This window comes from Balaenoptera musculus, chromosome 3 (genome assembly GCF_009873245.2).
Source record: "Balaenoptera musculus isolate JJ_BM4_2016_0621 chromosome 3, mBalMus1.pri.v3, whole genome shotgun sequence".
Taxonomy (NCBI): Eukaryota; Metazoa; Chordata; class Mammalia; order Artiodactyla; family Balaenopteridae; genus Balaenoptera; species Balaenoptera musculus.
In genome coordinates, this window is record NC_045787.1 from 89780747 (window position 1) to 89800261 (window position 19515).

At 34.2% G+C, this 19515-nt stretch overlaps 1 protein-coding gene across 1 annotated transcript in view; it reads left to right on the forward strand.

The window, feature by feature from the left end:
• The window catches only part of WDR36 (WD repeat domain 36), a 39205-nt gene extending 20005 nt beyond the window's left edge, over positions 1-19200 (forward strand). Inside the window, exons 15-23 of the mRNA XM_036848444.1 lie at positions 322-430; positions 2430-2509; positions 8501-8608; positions 11299-11396; positions 11797-11942; positions 14290-14409; positions 14598-14679; positions 15945-16132; positions 17259-19200. Coding sequence (XP_036704339.1) covers positions 322-430; positions 2430-2509; positions 8501-8608; positions 11299-11396; positions 11797-11942; positions 14290-14409; positions 14598-14679; positions 15945-16132; positions 17259-17408 — 1081 coding nt within the window. The 3' untranslated portion in view covers positions 17409-19200. The remainder of the gene's footprint in view (positions 1-321; positions 431-2429; positions 2510-8500; positions 8609-11298; positions 11397-11796; positions 11943-14289; positions 14410-14597; positions 14680-15944; positions 16133-17258) is intronic.
• The last annotated feature ends 315 nt before the right edge of the window (positions 19201-19515 follow it).

Sequence of the window (19515 nt, forward strand, 5' to 3'; positions counted from 1 at the left end):
CCAGACCAGGGATCGAACCCGTGTCCCCTGCATTGGCAGGCGGATTCATAACTACTGTGCCACCAGGGAAGTCCCCCAGCTGTAAAGTTATATGCAGATTTTTGTCTGCAGAGGGGTGGCACCCTAACCCTCATGTAAAGTGGTCAACTATAGGTAATTTACCAAGTGGGAAAAACCAGACTTTTCATATAAAAGAACAGCATTTTGCTTAATTTCCCCCAAAGGTATACTTGATTAACAAAATTTAAATGACTGTGAGATTTTAGTTCAAGGGTGTTTTTTTTTGTTTGTTCATTAAAACTGTTGCATTTATCTTGCTAGTGGCATTCTGGGACTCGCCTTGGACGACTTCTCCATTAGTGTTTTCGACATAGAAACTAGGAAGATTGTCAGAGAGTTTTCTGGACACCAAGGCCAAATAAATGACATGGTAAAACAAACTTTATATGTTTAAATAAAACTTGATTCATTTCTATTTCTGTTTAGGTTTAAAAAGTTCAAATAATTGAAACTTATCTTTTAATAGCATTAAACTCATCATATGAGGAGATGTTCAAAATAAATAATTAGGAGACTAATTTTCAAAAAAGAGATTTTTAAGGAAAATTTAGAATTAAAAGAAGTTTAATATTTCTCAGGAAGTTAATGCCATTAAAGTATAAATCCCAGAGTTCATTTTTTTCTTTTTAAACAAGGCCAGAATATACTTTGGAGAGTGAATCATTGAAACATAAGTGTATCATTTTTGACTTAATATTAAACTAAGCTGAGAGAACTCATTTCTGTTTTTCTACATTCATAATGAATTAATAGGAGACCTGGAATATCTGATTCTTGGTTCATTCTAGTTTAGTGTTATTTCTACAGTTTATATATCTTAATTTCAAAAGAGTTTAATTAATAAAAATGTGTTTTAGCTTACTATTATGTTCTTATAGTGAGAAATATGGTAATAAGTACTATAGTTTAAAAAGTGTAAGTTGAAGACTTTGCATCAATTGCAGATACCTTTATTTACTTGAAACAGAAAAAATAAAATAAAATCCTACTTAGTGACACTCCCAACAGCTACTTTTACTTATCAGTTCTCACACCAAAAATCTGAATTTGCAGTGTTTACCCCCATTTCCTTAAAAATCAGGGGTGGGGGGGTTAATGGTCAGGAAATTGTGTTATTCTGCAGATAAGAGATTGGCAGAACTACCCATCAACAGAATTTGTTGTGACAGCATCTATAGAAATGGGGGTGGGAGTGGAGTAATTTTGATGAAATTGCATTTTTGAAAACATCTGTCAATGCCATCTTGCTCTTCCTATTTCTTTCCTTTTCAAACTTTACTTTTGAGTTATACGTCTGGAGTTTCCCCTAGTCACTAATAAATTACTCCTGTTCCATTAAATCTATGAGCATTTATAACATGACTTCACCTATCAAAGTCATTTTCCCATACTTTATTATCTGCACTATCCTTCTGTAAATTGAGTTCTCTGCACCTTAAGGTTTGAGTTTCCACAGTATCATCGTAGCCCCATGACCAAGTTGGAGTTCACTTATCCCACTATTATTTGCTAATATGGATGGTCATAATCCCTGTGGTGTGTTTACACTCCTGGATGAACAATCTACTACCATTATAAACCTTAAAGTTTTTCCTTTTGGGTCTTCTTTTACATTTGACTTGGTTTAAAGTTCATGTGCTGCAGGCAGAGAGCTATTATTTTTCCATTTTTATCTACAGAGAGGATATAACTTCTTCATGGTGGCATAAGTAGTTTATTATTTAAATTTATTTTGAAAATCTGATTATTGTGGTTTTAATTTATACTTTGGAAATAAAACATCATTAAGGAAGAAAAGACTTTTAACTGAATCTATAAGTACAAGCAGAAGGACTTCTTTAGTAACTTCACTATATTAAGAGAATTTGCATTCTTCAAAATCATCCTTGGAAAGCCATTCTAATATATAGATGCTTTTCAAGGAAATGTAGCTTTTGTTGCTTTCACAGATACTTTATAATTGAAATTAGGCTCACAAAATATTTCTAATAGAATGTTCTCAGAACAGCAGTTTTATGTTAAAAACAATTAGTAGTCATACAGTTTGTTAACTGTATAAATATAGGAGATTATGGAGTAGAAATTGAAAATTGGGTGAAACTATTCATTTTTAAAACTTTTTATAATTCATGTAAAAGCTTAGTCCTTAGCTGTATCCAAATCAGTGGTATATAAGATGGTATTTTATGTAATAAGATGTAAATTTTATACTTCAAACATTTTTTAATGAAGCATGCATTATCTTTTCATTTCTTGTATTCTTTAAGCTGTTAAATATACAGACACAAACATACATACAGAAATACATACATATACACACACACATATATTTATGTATGCATTCTTTTTTTTTTTTTTTTAATTTAAAGGCTTTCAGTCCTGATGGTCGTTGGTTAATAAGTGCTTCAATGGATTGCTCTATTAGAACTTGGGACCTTCCATCTGGGTGGTGAGTTTTTAAATCTCTAACCTTATCAGAGGTTTTCTCAGTCGTTGTCATTACATGTGACTTTTACCTGTTGTTAATGGATTATGTACTTTTTGAATGTGAATATATCTGGGGATTTTTCTAACCTGACTATATTTTATCCTTGGAGTGTTTTTGATCTCTAACAGCAGAGATTAGTGCCATAAAAGATAATAGGAAAATCCAATCTCTTAGGTTCTCTATTCCTGCAAAATTGAGATATAGAAGTGAGTTGCATAAACCTTAAGAAAGCACATTTGGCCTTTTTGATACTCCAAAGTAGAGATCATACTTCAGGACTACAAACTTCTGTTTTGAGTATTTTTTTGTTTTTGTTGTTGTTGTTGATATTGAATTTAGTTAAGAGATCAGAACACTTTGCTTTGTGTGTATTATATATTTTCTGTCTTGAACGTAATTCTTGAAAAAAGACATTTAGATACCTTAAAGTAATGAAAATGTGTGTCTTAAGATTTGGGTAAAATCCAACAGTGTTCAGAAATCTGCCATAGATTGAAACTTGCCACTAAAACAGCACTTGAAGAAAAAACATTAATTCTGTTCAGTAATTTGAGAGAGTACTTTGTTGTTAAAAATTATGTAGGAATAGATACAATTTGAAATCATATCACTTAACATAGAATTGCTTAGATTGAGTTTGAAAGGCGTGATGGGAAAAGGAACATACCATAAGGAAAGAGATACGTGAGAAAGATGAGAAGGAAGCTAGTACTTTTCCATCTTTCGAAATATTCCTAAACTAAGTTTTGTCCAATTCTACTCTTCTTCTTTCTCAGGAATTAGATAAGCTCATACCTGAAAGCAATTTGACCTTTAGAAAGGAAAAACCCTGATGTACTTATTTCCCTTTAAGTTTGATATAGGAATGAGGCAGAGCTGTCTATACAGCATACATACTGGATTTGGAAATACGCACAGCAAGAGTGTCACTAATGGGTCCAACTCTAATAACTAGGGAGTTTGGTCCACAGGTGTGTCTCTTTTGTACTTAAAATAGAGTAAAGCAAAATATAATTAGTTGACTGTGTCCTTCAGCTTCAAAATGTTCACCTCAAGTTGGTACTTTCTTAATTAAAAAAAAAAAAAAACACAACTTTTTTCTAAAGGTACCATTAGAAATATTGATTAGTCTTTTGCTTCTTGGACTTTTGCTTCTATCTAAAAGTGAACATTATAAGTTGAATTACTTTACAGTAGGAAAGTTGTACAGAAAATAGAGTTGACACAATGCCCTTTTCGTTTTCCTTTTTAGTAGTTTAAGTTCACGTTAGATGGGAGAGACAGGTTAATGTTCAGTAGTACTACATTGGCAAAATATTTTTTTAAAGTGGTAAGGTTTTTTGGGAATGGAAGAATTAGGATCTGAAAGTAGCGTTCAAAGCCACCAGTCTTTGACTCAGCATTAGCCTTTTTTGCTGAATTTCTTATTTTAGTAAAAAGATGAACAGATTTAAATCTATAGATTTTCAACTCTGGTATCTTATTTTTCGGTGAACACAGGCGATTTTAAGTGAATACAGAGGCATTAAGCTGGGAGAAACACCAGAGCAAGAAGTGAGTCACATAGGGATTGTTAAAAGAAAATATACTGATTGGACCAAAGTATATTTTTAATAAAGAAAAAACTACTTTTTTGGTTAAGATTTGAAGTGGAGCAAATGAGAAAGGTTGAAAAGCAGTATCATACAACTGCTGCTGCCTAACTGCAGCCAAGCTAACATTTACCATGAGCTGCTAGGCACTTTATATGCTTTTATTTTTCATCTTTCCTCATATCCTATTAGGTATAGGTACTGTTTTTTAGTCCTCTTTTACAAATGAGGAAATGGAGGCTCAGAGAGAAGTTAAGTGATTTGCCCAAGGCAACATAGTTTGTTAATGAGATTTTGCTGTAATAAGCATAGGGGAAAGACATTCCCCAAAAGTTGTGATATCAGCCTTGCTTGGGTTGTATCATATGTTCTAAGGATGATTTGGTTTTCTTGATGTAGAAGATAATAAGGAAGGAAGGATCAGTATTTCATCATACAACCATAGGTAACTGTTGGGTTTTTTTGTTTTTGTTTTAATATTTATTTTTTTATTTTGGCTGTGCTGGGTCATAGTTGCGGCACAAGGGATCTTCACTGAGGCATGTGGACTTTTTAGTTGCGGCATGCGGACTCTTAGTTGCAGCATGCATGCAGGACCTAGTTCCCCAACCAGGGATCGAACCCAGGCCCCCTGCATTGGGAGCGCAGTGTCTTACCCACTGGACCACCAGGGAAGTCCTCTGTTGGGTTTTTTTATTTCCCCCATTTTTTTTAAACATAATTAGTATGGCAACCTTTGGAGAGTCCTAGTTTTTTCTTCAGTAAGCAGTTTTATCATTTACATAACATGTTAAATATGTAGAGAATGAATATACTCATTGCAAAGGCTAAAAAGTGATACGTATGAGTAAACCTTTGGTGTGTGTGGTAACATACAGATGTATCCATCAGGAATTGTGCCTATCTAAAACAAATTGCAGGGACTTCCTTGGTGGTGCAGTGATTAAGAGTCCACCTGCCAATGCAGGGGACACGGGTTTGAGCCCTGGTCCGGGAAGATCCCACATGCCGCGGAGCAGCTAAGCACATGCACCACAACTGCTGAGCCTGTGCTGTGGAGCCCGCGAGCCACAACTACTGGCTCACGCCCCACAGCTACTGAAGCCCGTGTGCCTAGAGCCCATGCTCCACAACAGGAGAAGCCACAGCAATGAGAAGCCTGCGCACCGCAACTAGAGAAAGCCTGCATGCAGCAACGAAGACCCAATGCAGCCAAAAAAATAAGTTATTAAAGCAAATTGCATAGGTACTGAACTGTTTCCTGTAAAGTTTTTTTTGTTTAAGTGCTGAAAATTTTCTTGTGTTTGTAGGATTCTCAGAGAAGCAGAGTTGAAATTTTTTTTTAATTTCTTTTTTTTTTAAATTTTATTTCTTTTTTTATTATTTTATTTTGATAAAATACTGCTTTAGCACAGGCTCAGCAGTTGTGGTGCATGGGCTTAGTTGCTCCGTGGCATGTGGGATCTTCCCGGACCAGGGATTGAAACCCATGTCCCCTGCATTGGCAGGCAGATTGTTAACCACTGCACTACCAGGGAAGTCCCCAGAGTTGAAATTTTTTATCCCTGAAATTATCTCTCATCCCCTACCACTACCACCTGTAATTTCTGGTTGCTTTTAATCTCCTAGAAGTTTAGGTTGAACTCTTTTGGGGGTGAGAAAAATATAAAATTAAATAGTTTTAATAGAATTTTGCATTTTTTTTCTGTCTCATCCCCCTGACCTTGCTTTCTGAGGAGCATTACATGAGAATAATTGCAGTAGAACATTGTTTTGCATTTCTCACTGAGGCAAAACTATCCCTTTATTCTATTCATTAAAGTTTCCTTTGTAAGGTGATTCCATCACTTTGGAGATTGAACATCTAGACATTCTCTGCATTTGTTTAGAATATAATCAGAAGTGGGTTAATGTTACCTGTTTATGAGGAGCTCTGCACTTGAAAATCTGATCCCTTAAAATGGGAATTTTTTTTCAGTTTTTCTCTCAAAAAACATAATTTACCTGAGACTTTCCATTTTGTAGGATTAGCAGGAGACTATATGGTAGTTAGGTCTGGGATTAAGCCTGTAGACTTAAGCTTTATGAACTAATGTGGCCATGTAAAATATGCTATGTATGTGGAAACCACCTTCCTCAATTTGATGCTTTTACATAATGGAAGGCCAGCCTACCCACACACAACAGCTGTGGAAGTCACACTGCACAATGAATTTGCCAAAGCAATTATAGTATCAAGTAAAATAAATTTGCTCAAGCAGTAGATTTCTCTTTTTAACAGATAGATTCTGAACATGTTAGGGAGTTTCACCCCTCACACACTTACACTTGTAGTGAACAAATATTAAGACAAAGAAGAAATGGTAAGATCTGAAATTGCTGAGTTTACGTTTAATCATCAGTATACATGGAGATAAAGTTTCTGCTCTGGGTTGTTTGCATTAAATGAATTAACAAATAATTTTACAGTCTCTGGTATATAATAAGTGTTTAGCAAACATCCTTCTCCCCAATTCCTTTGATCCCCAAGAGCAGCTGTTCTTGTGAGTTTCCAAAGAAGGGTTGAGCAGAAATCAGATTATTACTCACCTTTTTCCCCATAAGTGAAAATTAAACATCAGTCATTGTCCTGAGCACACTTTGGTTTGTAGTGCTCCTAATTTTAGTCCTGTCCTACTACCTTGCATCCATTAGTTAAGGTTCACATTGTTAATCACTCTGTGATGAACACATTGAGAGAGATTTTATCATGGATAAGTCATTTAATGCTTCCATTGGAAATTCTTCATTTTGAGCTGCTCAGAGTGTGCTTCATGAATCACCAGTGTAGGCTTCTTTTGGGTGTGTGTGCTATCAAACTGTTGGACCTTTAGTTTCAGTAATGGTTTTACTGAGCTTATAGTGATTAAGTGTGCAGACTGCTTGGTGACAGATATGGCTCAGTTACTTTCTACCTTGAGCAAGTTTTTAAATCTTACTGGGCCTCATTTTTCTAATGTGTATAGTTAGGATGGATCTGCCTCATAGGGTTGTGAGGATTAAATTAATAGGCACAAGTGCTCAGGATACTTCCTAGCATGGAGCACTAAAAAAAGTGTTAACTCCTATCATTTGCTTTCTTGAAATAATTTGGTTTATTTAATGTACATTCTGAGCTTCAGTCATCTTGCCATGCCTTCTCATGGATATTGTATTGGCTTCAGTGAACAAAGTAGTTTTTAAAACAGCCCTGATTAAAACCAGTATACTCCTCTTAAAGTATACAAGGTATTCACACTCTTAGCCAGCCTAAGAAGCCTCTTCTGCAGGATGCCAATGTGTTAGGGCTTTCTTTTGCTTCTTAAATTCACCTCGTTAAACTTCCTGCTTCCACCATCCTAGTTCAAATCTTCACTGCTTGTTAGATGACTACTACCATAATCTCACTGTTCTTTCTGTTCAGATATATTCTACATTCTGCTAGCAGATTTTCTTATGAAAGTGAAGATTACAGCACTATGTGCTCAAAAGCCTGTCGTGACTTTCCATTTATTAAAAGACAAAAACAAACTCAGATGTTTGGTATTCAAAACCAAACTGCACTCCTCGCTAGACAGTGTTTTCCCTCACCTTGCCCTCCCCATTTCCCTCACCCAGAAGATGCTTTCTTTACCATCAACATCCATTGAATTCCTGTCCATTTGTAAGGCTTATCTCACACACTGTTTTCTGAGAAGCCTATTCTGAGTCGTCTTCTTGAGTGTGATTGCTCCCTTTTCCTCCCCAATTTCAACCCCTGCTCACAGCTATTTGAAGCTGTGAGACTAGTTTCCATAAGCTGCTTTATGGTTATGCTGTATAGACTGAATTTTCATGTTTCATGTATAGCATGGTTACCTATTTGAAAAACAGAATTGCTCAAATTTTTTTTCCACTACCATTCTCTTATTATTTATAATGATTTTATTACTTTCTTCTATTGCCTATACCTTTTATTATTTTCATTGAAATAACAAATACAGGAGAGTACTGATAATCTATTTTAAATGTGTGATATCTTTAGAATTGTTTCCAAGTCTACCAAAATGGCATTCCAGAAAAACAGCATTTCCTCCTGTATTCTCCCTGTTGTTGAAACTCTTTCTCCAGTTAATTGGTCTATTTAGTGCTCTGCTCTGGGTCTTTCTCATTAAGGAGATTATTTTCACGTAGTAACTTAGTTAACAAAGCTCTTTGTTAGTGATGACTTTCTGGTGTTGGTGATTTAAAAAAGAAAATTTCTGCATCTCTTACCCTTTGTTCTTTTAGCAAAAATGTATTTTGTGAATTATATCCTTTTTGGTAGAGTTCAAATATTTTAACATCTTGATTCTTTCTATAGCCTTATAGACAGCTTTCTGTTGGACTCAGCTCCTCTTAATATTACTATGTCCCCTACTGGAGACTTTCTGGCCACTTCCCATGTGGACCACCTTGGAATTTATCTATGGTAAGTTCTTGTATACAGTTCTCTTTGGGGTAAGAAGGAAAAGGAAGATGATATTGTCAGACAATCATAGTTGCTAACATTGCCCTTTAGGTTTTTTTTTTAACTTATAAAATGGAAGTGTCACAAAGTTCACCATAAGTCTATGACTAAGTCAACATCTGCTTGATAATTTAGATAGCTTTGCTCAAGTGTGTATTCTAAACTACATGATTGATTTTTATCTGTTATCCTATTTGGCTTTTATTTGCGGAAAAGATAAGTGAGTTTAAAAATCTTAGAAGAGGGCTATCCCCAGCCAGGCTGGTCTTCCTGCCACTGCCTCAATACCCCTTGATGACCTTGGCTAGTCACTTCTCAACTTCAGACTCCTTTATCTATAAAATAAGGCATAAATGTGGGCAAAATACTTTCTAAGATTCATTTTAGTTGCGTAACTTTTCATAGCCATGTACAGATCTTTATGGTGGTCTTCTAATGGTGATGAACATATAAGAGTTCAAAATAAATGATCCATTATCTGGGTCTAGAAAATTTTTGTTTGTTTTCTGAGTTTAGATGCCTAATTCTTTTAACTCTTATTATTGAGGAAAAGGAAAAAATGAATTCCTTTTCTAATTACAAGATTTTCTAATTGGCTTTTTAGGATATGAAAGTAAATTCACTATATAATAGAAATAGATTCTGGCCATCTTAATAAGCAAAATGGAGTATCTCCTGGAATCTTTGAGGCTTGAACAATCAAGACAAGAGAAGAATGGTAGCTGTGGTACCTCAGCAACAAGAGCATATAGTACAGCTATTAACTCAGAATCTGATATTTCCAATTTTTATTTTCCATTCCAGATTCATTATGTTTAGGAAACAGAATCTGATTAGCCCACTTTGGGACAGGTATCCACATCTTGATTAGTCATCCAAGGCCATGGTGCAGGGTCAGGTAGCACTTAGAGGACCATTCTAGAAAGGGGAAATCCATGACTGTTCAGCAACCCCCCAAGAACCTGATCAGCATATTCACTCTCTGACTTAATTCTCTCAGTCCATCTTTACTTCATTTATAATTTCCTTATATGAAGGTTGCCATTTGTCAAAGCAATATAAATATATGGATGTTATGTTACCTTATAAAAGTATTATCCATTACTGATCTCTCAAATAAATATTGGGTTGGCCAAAAAGTACCTTCAGTTTTTAAGTAAAAATAAAAGACACATTTTTCATTTTTTACCAAGAACTTTATTGAACAATGTATTCACCCTTTTGTTCCACTACCTTCTGCCATTTTTCAGGCAACTTCCTAATTCCACCTTCCCAAAGCTTTTTGTCTTTTTGAGCAAAGAACTGTTCCAGGTACCTTTTCAGTCTTTCAAGGAATTGAAATTTTTTCCATTAAGAGAATTTTGTAAAGGCCAAAATAAATGGAAATCCGAAGGTGCATTGTCTGGTGAATACGGCAGATGAATCAGAACTTCTCAGCCAAGCTGTAACAGTTTTTGCTGGTCATCAAAGAAACAAATGCGGTCTTGCGTTATCCTGATGGAAGATTATATGTTTTCTGTTGACTAATTCTGGATGCTTTTCGTTGAGTGCTGCTTTCAGTTGGTCTAACTGGGAGCAGTACTTGTTGGAATTAATTGTTTGGTTTTCTGGAAGGAGCTCATAATAGAGGACTCCCTTCCATTCCCACCATATATACATCACCTTTGGATGAAGACCGGCCTTTGGTGTGGTTGTTGGTGGTTCATTTCGCTTGCCCCACGATCTCTTCCATTCCACATTATTGTACAGTTCCACTTTTCATCGCCCGTCACAATTTGTTTTAAAAACGGAACGTTTTCATTACGTTTAAGTAGAGAATCGCATGTGGAAATACAATCAAGGTTTTTTTCGCTTAACTTACATGGAACAGAAACATCAAAGCGATTAACATAACCAAGCTGGTGCAAATGATTTTCAACACTTGATTTGGACATTTTGAGTATGTTGGCTATCTCCTGCCTAGTATAACATTAATTGTCCTCACTTAATGTCTCTATTTGATCGCTATCAACTTCAACTGGTCTACCTGACAGTGGGGCATCGTCCAGCAAGAAATCTCCAGCACAAAACTTTGCAAACCACTTTTGACACATTCTATCAGTCAAGGCACCTTCTCCATACACTGCGCAAATCTTTTTTTGCATTTTGGTTGCACTTTTACCTTTCTTGAAATAATAAAGCATAATATACCAAAAATGTTGCTTTTTTTCTTCCATTTTCAATATTAAAATGGCTACACGAAAATTCACCAATTTTGATATGTCTTTTTTTAAATGCACACTGATATGACAGCTGTCACATACAATCTAACAAAATTGTTTTGAATGAAGTTGAAGACAACTAAGTGCTACTAGAGCCATCTTAGGGGAAAAAACGAACGAACCTTTTGGCCAACCCAATAGTTTTTTGTGCTACATTAGAAATAAAGACTCCATTAATAATGTGTATGCACACCTTTCTTGTGATGACATCTGTGATATGAATCAGCATTTTCAAATTAATGCTATCTATTTTTGAGATCTTTTTTTAACTTACAAGTGATCAGAATTTATAGCCAAATTCAAGATTGTGGAGATTATTACCAGTAATTGACGTTTCCCTGAACATATTTTTATAAGTTTTACAATATTGCTTATGTTTTTGTTTCTCAGGTCCAATATTTCCCTGTATTCAGTTGTTTCATTAAGGCCACTTCCCACAGATTATGTTCCTTCAGTAGTGATGCTTCCTGGTACTTGTCAAACCCAAGGTAATCACAAAATAGTAAAGTAGTTTTTGAAGTGTAATATAATAAACCTAACGTGCAGGATATTGCTACTGAAGGCAAAATTTAATGCATTCAATCAAAGTATTTTTTAGCTTATATGAAATATTTTGAATGACTTCATGAATTTATCAAGGATATAATTGATGTGGAATTGATATCAAATAGTATACCAGTGGAGAAATGTTTTGAGTCTGGTGATGGGAACTGTAGTTAATATGAGAAAATAAGAAGATGAACTAAATAAATAGAAAGATTTTACAAGGCTGTATTGAGTGAACATGTTATGAAATACTAATGGATTTAGAATGAACTAAGTTGCTTTTATATGATAAAAATCTCATTCAGCATTAATTTGTTTTACCTGAAAATTTTTTGTTTTAAGATGTAGAATTATCAGAAGAAACCATAGAACCAAGTGATGAAATGATAGAGTATGACTCCCCAGAACAGTTGAATGAGCAGCTGGTGACTCTGTCACTCCTTCCTGAATCCCGGTGGAAAAATCTTCTTAATCTTGATGTTATTAAGGTAATACTATAGTACACTTAATATTGGCCTCTAAAGACACATTCCAAAAGTATTTTCTTTAGTAGAGATAGCTTCCCTTACTTTGAGGGCTTTAGCAGGAGCAGGTGATGCCTAAGGTAGTAAAGAGAATACCATTTGGTTAAATGCTGTTTAATCTAGTATGATTATCGCAAGATTTTCTCTCTATATATATATCAACTTTGAGGGCAATCAAGGACCTTTGGATATAGCAAAAGTATAGCCTGCAACTACAGAGCTATTAGAAATTGGATGTTTTAAGCCCAGCCTAATAAATTACTTTTTTAACTTCTGAAATAAGAAAAAAAAAAATTGCCATAATGTGTGATGTTTCTATTGCTAGACATTTTGGGGATTAGAATACTTTCACTGGTCTTTTTAAAAGTAAGCTTCAGTCACCCTTTATCATACCACACCCTGCTCTGTCAGCTATAAGAAGATTTGCTGTTGGGTTCAGGGACATAAGTTAATATGAACTAGGTACTGGGTAGTGTCCTGAGACAGCAGTGGAAAAAATCTTAGGCCCTTTGTCCTTGAGGAGTTTACAATTTTACATTAAAAATGGACAATTATGGCATAAATTAATTTTTTAAAAGCATGTTTCATGACCCCTATTTGTGAGTAGCAAAAGCAATTGAAAGGTATAGACTAGAGTAGAAAATTTCAGACTATCCTCTGATAATTAGGGTAAGTATGGTTTTATGAAATGCATACAGTCACCAGAGGTTATGTGTGTACTAAGTCACATTAAGGGCTGGCATTAAAAAAAGTGTAAGGAACACTGACATAATTATGACAAGGTGCAGTATTTTTGTAACTAATAACTTAGCCCAAGAAAAGTTATGTGTGTCTTGGGTAAGAAAAGAGAGAGGTTTTCACATGTTAATTTGACTCAGAGAATTTAAAAGTGCTTATTTTTACTTGCTCACTTTTTGAAAGATGGGGCATCAGCATAAAGGTATGTTGTCCAGACACATAGTTATGAAATCTCTCCATTATGTTGTCTAGTTTGTCAGCCATAAAGGGACTACTTTATGGAATAGCTTTAAAAGCAATACATTAAAAAGTACAAGTAGGTGAGTGTGAAGGGAGCAATTAGAGTAATGTCCAATTAATTGAGCTAAATTTGGGGGCCACTCTGCTTCTTGCTCAGATATAGTTTGTTCTGCATAAAAACATACAGAAACCTGAGTGAATGCTCTTTATGAGAGAAATATGCTAACACCTCCAATATTTTTATTTCCTTCTGAATGAAAGAGGTTAGAATTTTTATTTTTGTCTTGTGGGTAACTTTTCTACTTTAGGTTTTCTTTATGAAATTAGGTGATTTCCAGAGCCCTGTGGAACTTCTCCAAAGCCCTTTGTTTTTATTTACAACTCAGTGACCGTCTGCCTTCTAACTCAAGAACAACGAGTTAGAAGAGTAACTGTGACTCTTACTACACTTTCTACCATCACAAAGAAGGGCTGTGCTTTCATTGCTAGTGGCAGTGCTTTGTCTGGCTTTCATGTAACAACTTTCTTTTATGCTGTGCCTCCAGGAGGCCACAAGTATCCCTGGCTTTCTTTCAAAAAGCAACTCCCCAGGGTTCCTAAAGAATGGAAGAGGAATAGGGTAAGGTAAAATTGTGCGACTCCTTTATTAGGCAGTTTACCATATGCTCCTGAGATTGTGATCTGTAACAATGTAGTCACCAAAACTGAATTCTGTCAGTGGGAATTCCAAGGGAGGTTTTTGTGATAGAATTTTGCTAACACTTGAAATATTTTATAAATGAGCAACAGTATTCTCTTTTTAAAAGCACAGAGTACTAAGGAAAAATAAAAATTCCAACAAAATAGAAGAATGAGGGCCATGCTTCACAAAAAAATTTCACCAAATTACTTCTAATGGTGGAGTCTAACTCTGGCTCCAAATTTCTTTTGGAGAAAAGAAATTTGAAAAACTGTTGAGCATTTATGTAAATTTTGCTTTCTAGCCCATTTTGCAGAAAAGGTTGTATTTCAGTATAAAAGAAGTTCAAAATTACTTGTTACTTCTTCACATAAATATCCATGTTTCAGGAAAATGAGCTGTTTTTGCCTTAGAGCTTCTCCTGAACGGTGTCATTTTCCTTCTGCCTTATCAGCAAGAATACTGGAGGTTTGCATTGGGAATCCCAGTTTAAGGATATCTGTGGTTTTGGTTGGTTGGGATTTTATTTTAGCATCCTAATCTGAAAAAGTTTCATTCCTTTTTATACCTTTTGGACTTTTTAAAAATTAAGTGGGAATTAAATACTTAATTACTTACTAGTCTTTTTTCCTTTTCTCATTTTCTCTTAATTAGAAAAAGAATAAACCAAAGGAACCACCGAAAGTACCCAAATCAGCACCGTTTTTTATTCCAACAGTTCCTGGCCTTGTACCCAGATATGCTGCACCTGAACAAAACAGTGATCCTCAACAGGTAAGAAGCAAGTTGGAGGGAGCATTCTGAATATATGGGGTGCGTATTTTGTGTTTTACATTTGTAGTTTTAACCAAGACCCACTTTTACAGATATAGAGTAAATTACTGATAGCTTTTAATTATAAACTATACATTTTTTTGTTACATTTATGGTTTTTGAATAATGTGTATTTGTTTTTGTTTAAGTCTAAAGTGGTAAATCTTGGAATTTTGGCTCAAAAATCAGATTTCTGCTTGAAACTTGAGGAAGGACTGGTAAATAATAAATGTAAGTTAAATTATAAAATATTTTACCAAGTATTTCAGTTTATTTTACTTTATATGAAGAGATTGAGTGAAATATTAGACTTCTCAGTAGCTGAAAGTAAAAACCAGAAGGACTGAAATTTTGGGTTTAATCTTAAGTAATTTTAGCTTTGTGTTATATTAAATGAGTGACACTAAACTCAGATGATATTGAGATTATAATAATCTTTTGAGAACCTTTATTCTTTATGGAAAATTGGATTTTTTTTTTGCTTTTGTTTTTACTTACAAATACAGTTTGCAATATAGTTTGCAATACAGCAGAGACTTTTGTCTTAGATAATTTCAGATATTACCAAATTATCACATAAAAAGGCAATTTTAAAATTTATTGAGTGTTTTAATAGATTTAAACTTTGAAAGCTACAGACTGTAGCTAATAATGATAGTAAGAGCTGTAAGCAATTAACAAAAATCACATTCTCCTGTTTGACTTATCCTCTTGTTTTCTGATCCAAATGCTTTGTTTTCATACCAGTGTCACTCACATGCACATTGGCAAAAGTCAACGAATGGTACTGATGGCTAAAGAATAGCAGGATTATACAGGGAGTAACTTGTTATATTTATGGGGGAACAAAGAAAAAAAGCACTACTATTTAATATGTACTGAAGAACAGAAAATAAAACGTATTAGACTTTTGTCATTGGTGTTGTTCCTTTTCAAAAAGCTAAAAGCATAGTCATTGCCATTGTAATATCAAGTACCTCGTATAAAAGTTATAAGTGTATAGAATATGTTTTCGTAGGATGCATATGAAACGAGTGCTTACTTCTAGGGAAAAGAAGTACATTTGGGGTGGGTAAGATTAAGGTGGAGTCTTTCCCCACATATATTTCTGTAGTGTTAATGTTTCTTAATAATCTTGTGGTACTTCTATAATTTTTATAACAATAGAAAGAAAGAAAAATAAATTCCCTCACCTCATCTTGTTCCCAGTGGCAAATACTATTAATAACTTGGCGTATACTTCTATAGCCTTCTTATATTTGGATTTGTTCTGACTGATTCATGAGCATATTAAAATGTCTGTTGCTAGGTATTAATTAGATTTTAACAGCCTTAATAGGAAAAAAGCTTAAATTACTGAAAATGCAAAACAAAAATTAAGCCATAGAAGTAATTTCTTGTGCAATTTAAGTATGTGTTGGGTTTGAAATGTAAACTAGTTTCCTAAAAGAAATGACTGTAGATAATAACTGGATTCTTATTAAAACTTAATGTAGATGAAGCTGCTCTTAACCTTCTGAAAGAATTAGGCCCGTCAGGAATTGAAACAGAGCTGCGAAGTTTGTCTCCTGATTGTGGTGGTTCTGTAGAAGTTATGAAGAGCTTCTTGAAAATGATCGGGATGATGTTGGACAAAAAGCGTGATTTTGAGTTAGCCCAGGCATACCTTGCGTTGTTTTTAAAGGTAAGTCTAATATATAAAACAGTACTTCGCAGCTTGCCCTCCTATAGAGTAGTGCTGTCTGATAGAACTTGCTGCAAAGATGGAAATGTTCCATATCCACACTTACCGTGTGTGGCTACTGAGCACTTGAATTGTGGCTAATGTGACTGAGAAACTGAATTTTTCACTTTATAGAAATTTAATTAATTTAAATAGCTTCCTGTGCCTAGTGACTACCATACTGGATGGCTGGATAGGGCAGCAGTTTGTAATTGTTTTTCGTTGACTTTTGTTTTTTAACACAATTTTGATTCAACCCCCTGACTTTTGTGTGTCATCCATTTGATCAGTATACTAAACTATTAACTTTTTAATGTAGTTACATTTTGGCAGGTTTTTTTTTAATGATCATGAAGAGAGTCAGGTTTTATGTTCATTTTTTGTTTTGTTTTTTCTACTGTTGAAATCAAAGTATTTACTTCTATCCTGGTTGAAGGAGTTTCAAATGATTTGACAATGACAGTTGCTTTTATGACTAATAGAGAACTCATGTTTATCTCAGTAGTATAATGTATTGAAGGAGGTAGATGATGCTGATTTTCAGTAATAGCAGATATGATTCTTCATTTATCCCATAAATATCTAAAACAACTTTTCAGTTGATCCAATTATTTTAAATTATTTGAAAAGTAGTATGTAGAATTAAAAAATAGAAATGCCATAAATTGTTTCTATATTCTTTCCCAAATTTACCTTCCTGAATATAAGTTTACTTAAATCTTTAGAAAATAAAGCAAAGGGCCCATAGGTCATTCATTAACAATGGGTTACTATGAAAGGAGAAACTTAAAAGAAGCACAGAAATACAGATTTAGTGTTAGAACTGGGACCTTGTTTCTGGATCTGTATCAGGACCGTCCTTACGTGGAGGAGAGTGATGACCACTTGAATTCTATTAAAAGAGTGACAGTACCATAAAGGAACTCATAATAGAGGAGAGGGAGATGGGAGATGGTAATAAACCAGCATTTAAGAAAAAAAATTAAGAATAGTACCTTCTGAGCTTCCTTGGTGAAACAGTTAAATCCAGGATAAACAAAATTTTAATTTTCTTAATTAAATGTTCAACTATCATTTTTCTTTTCAGTTACACCTTAAAATGCTTCCTTCAGAGCCAGTACTTCTAGAGGAAATGACTAAGTTGTCATCACAGTTGGAAGAAAACTGGATCCATTTACAATCACTCTTCAATCAAAGCATGTGTGTTTTAAATTACATTAAAAGTGCTTTGTTGTAAAAATAAACTTAGGTGACTAAATAAAGACTTTTATATTAAAGAGATTGAGTTTAACTTACAACCTTGTTTTCCAAGTGTCAATGTGAAAAGAAAATAAATGCCAGCACTACCAACTAGTCCGTCATTCTCCACTTTAAATGCTAAATACTTTCTTGAAATAAAATTATACCTATTTTTTGTTTTAAAGACATAAAGAATATTCTCAAATGATTTATTTTCTGAGTCTCTTCACATCAGTTACTTGGATATGACTTCTTTTGAATTGTCATCACCAAGCTCGTGTTTTTTGAATATTTGTAACATATGAGGTACGCTGGGTGTTTAATGTAGAATATTGCTGAACTAAACTGAAGATAAAACCAATACATAAAACAGTTATAAAAATGCCTTCATGTTATAAGGTAAAAAGGCATGTTTCCTTCCTTGGTGGCCTTTGATGAAAACATAGAGCCAGAAGGTGTGTTAGACAGTGAAGCCCTCTTGCATTGCAGAAGAGGAAACTGCTGAGGTCTGCTCAGGATCTCAGAAACAGATCCAGATTTTCTAACACTGGCCTAGTTAGTCCTGTCTACGTTATAGCCTTTCTAACTTACTCTTTTATTCTTTTATATGAGAGGCGCGTTCACAAGGCAACTTGCTATAGGAGGCAGTTGAACAGATACCTAGGATAGGTGAGGGAAATTCCAAATAACATTAAGGTTATCCTTCAAAGGTTTTTCTTCCCCACTGATGACCTTTTTATTTGGGAAGAAACTGCTGACTATACTTTTCTGTCATAACCATTGTGAAACCAGATAGTTCTGGCACTTTTTTTTCTCATCGTCATTGTTTTTGTGGTTCAAGATTTCAATATGTGAATTAAAAATAAGCAATTCTCAAAAGCACACTGTCCTAAAAACTTGTTAGTTTTTACACTCAAAAATAGTGTCATTTGTAAAATTCAGCTGGTTGTATTTGAACACCAATACTATTCTATTCTAATTAGGATGTAGCTTTACAGAATAATCTCCAGAAGGAACAGTCCTCACAAGGAGATGATCAATGATAACTTTAACTATCAAAGTGTTTTTGTTTAATGGTGAAAGGTACAATTAGTAAACTGCTGAGGAAATAAGCCAATCTGGTTTGGTACTTTGTTCTTTTAGAAATGTATATAAACTTAAAGCCATCGACTTAAATGTTAATAATGATTTAAGTTGTAACTTTAAAAACTATTTCTCCTTGCCCCAGATACTATATTCTAAAGATATGGCAAAATTTCAGTATACAATTATGTACTATGTGAAGATTGTAAATATCTAAAACAGTAAGAGTTCTAAACTGAAATTGTATTGCTGTGACAAATCTTGAACTGAGCTTTCTTTTTCAGGTGAGAATAGAGGAGTTGAGTGTATTGTTTTTATTGGAGATAGCTTTAGATAGTATTAAAGCATCATTTTGGCAGGTAATCTTCTAAAACCTTTCCTGTATGTTTGCCATCAAGGAAGGGAGGGAGAAAGAAATACAAAGGATAATTTTTTGTGTATATTTTTTCTTAAAATGTATCATTCTGTGCATATTGCTTTTTCTTTACATTTTAAATTACAAATTAGTATATGACATTTTACTTGTAAAACCGTCAAAGACAAGTCTAATTTTTATAGTCACCTTCAATCCCAATACCTTCCCTAGAAGTAACAGTTGTTAACTTTCCATCTAGACCTTTTTCTGTGAATGTATATACATGTTATGTATAGCTACAGGAAATAAAATGTATAGCTTCAGTTTTTACATAAATATATGTATATCATTCTGCAACTTTTCTATGTGGTTTCTTTACTTGAGTATAATCTCACCTAATCTCACCTGTTTACATTTGTATAGTGTGCCATAAGCTATTTAGTCTATAATGGACACTAGGGTAGTTTCCCTTTTGTTTACAAACAATGCTGAAAGAATGTCATCCTGTATAACTATGTGCATATAGGGATTTCTCTAGTGTATGCCTAAACTTTGAATTGCTGGGCCAGAGTTAGGCAGTTTTAAAGAGATACTTCATTTGGCTTCCAAAATGACTGGTAGCAATTTACAGCTTCTCCTCAGCAAGGAATGAGTACCTGCTCCCCAT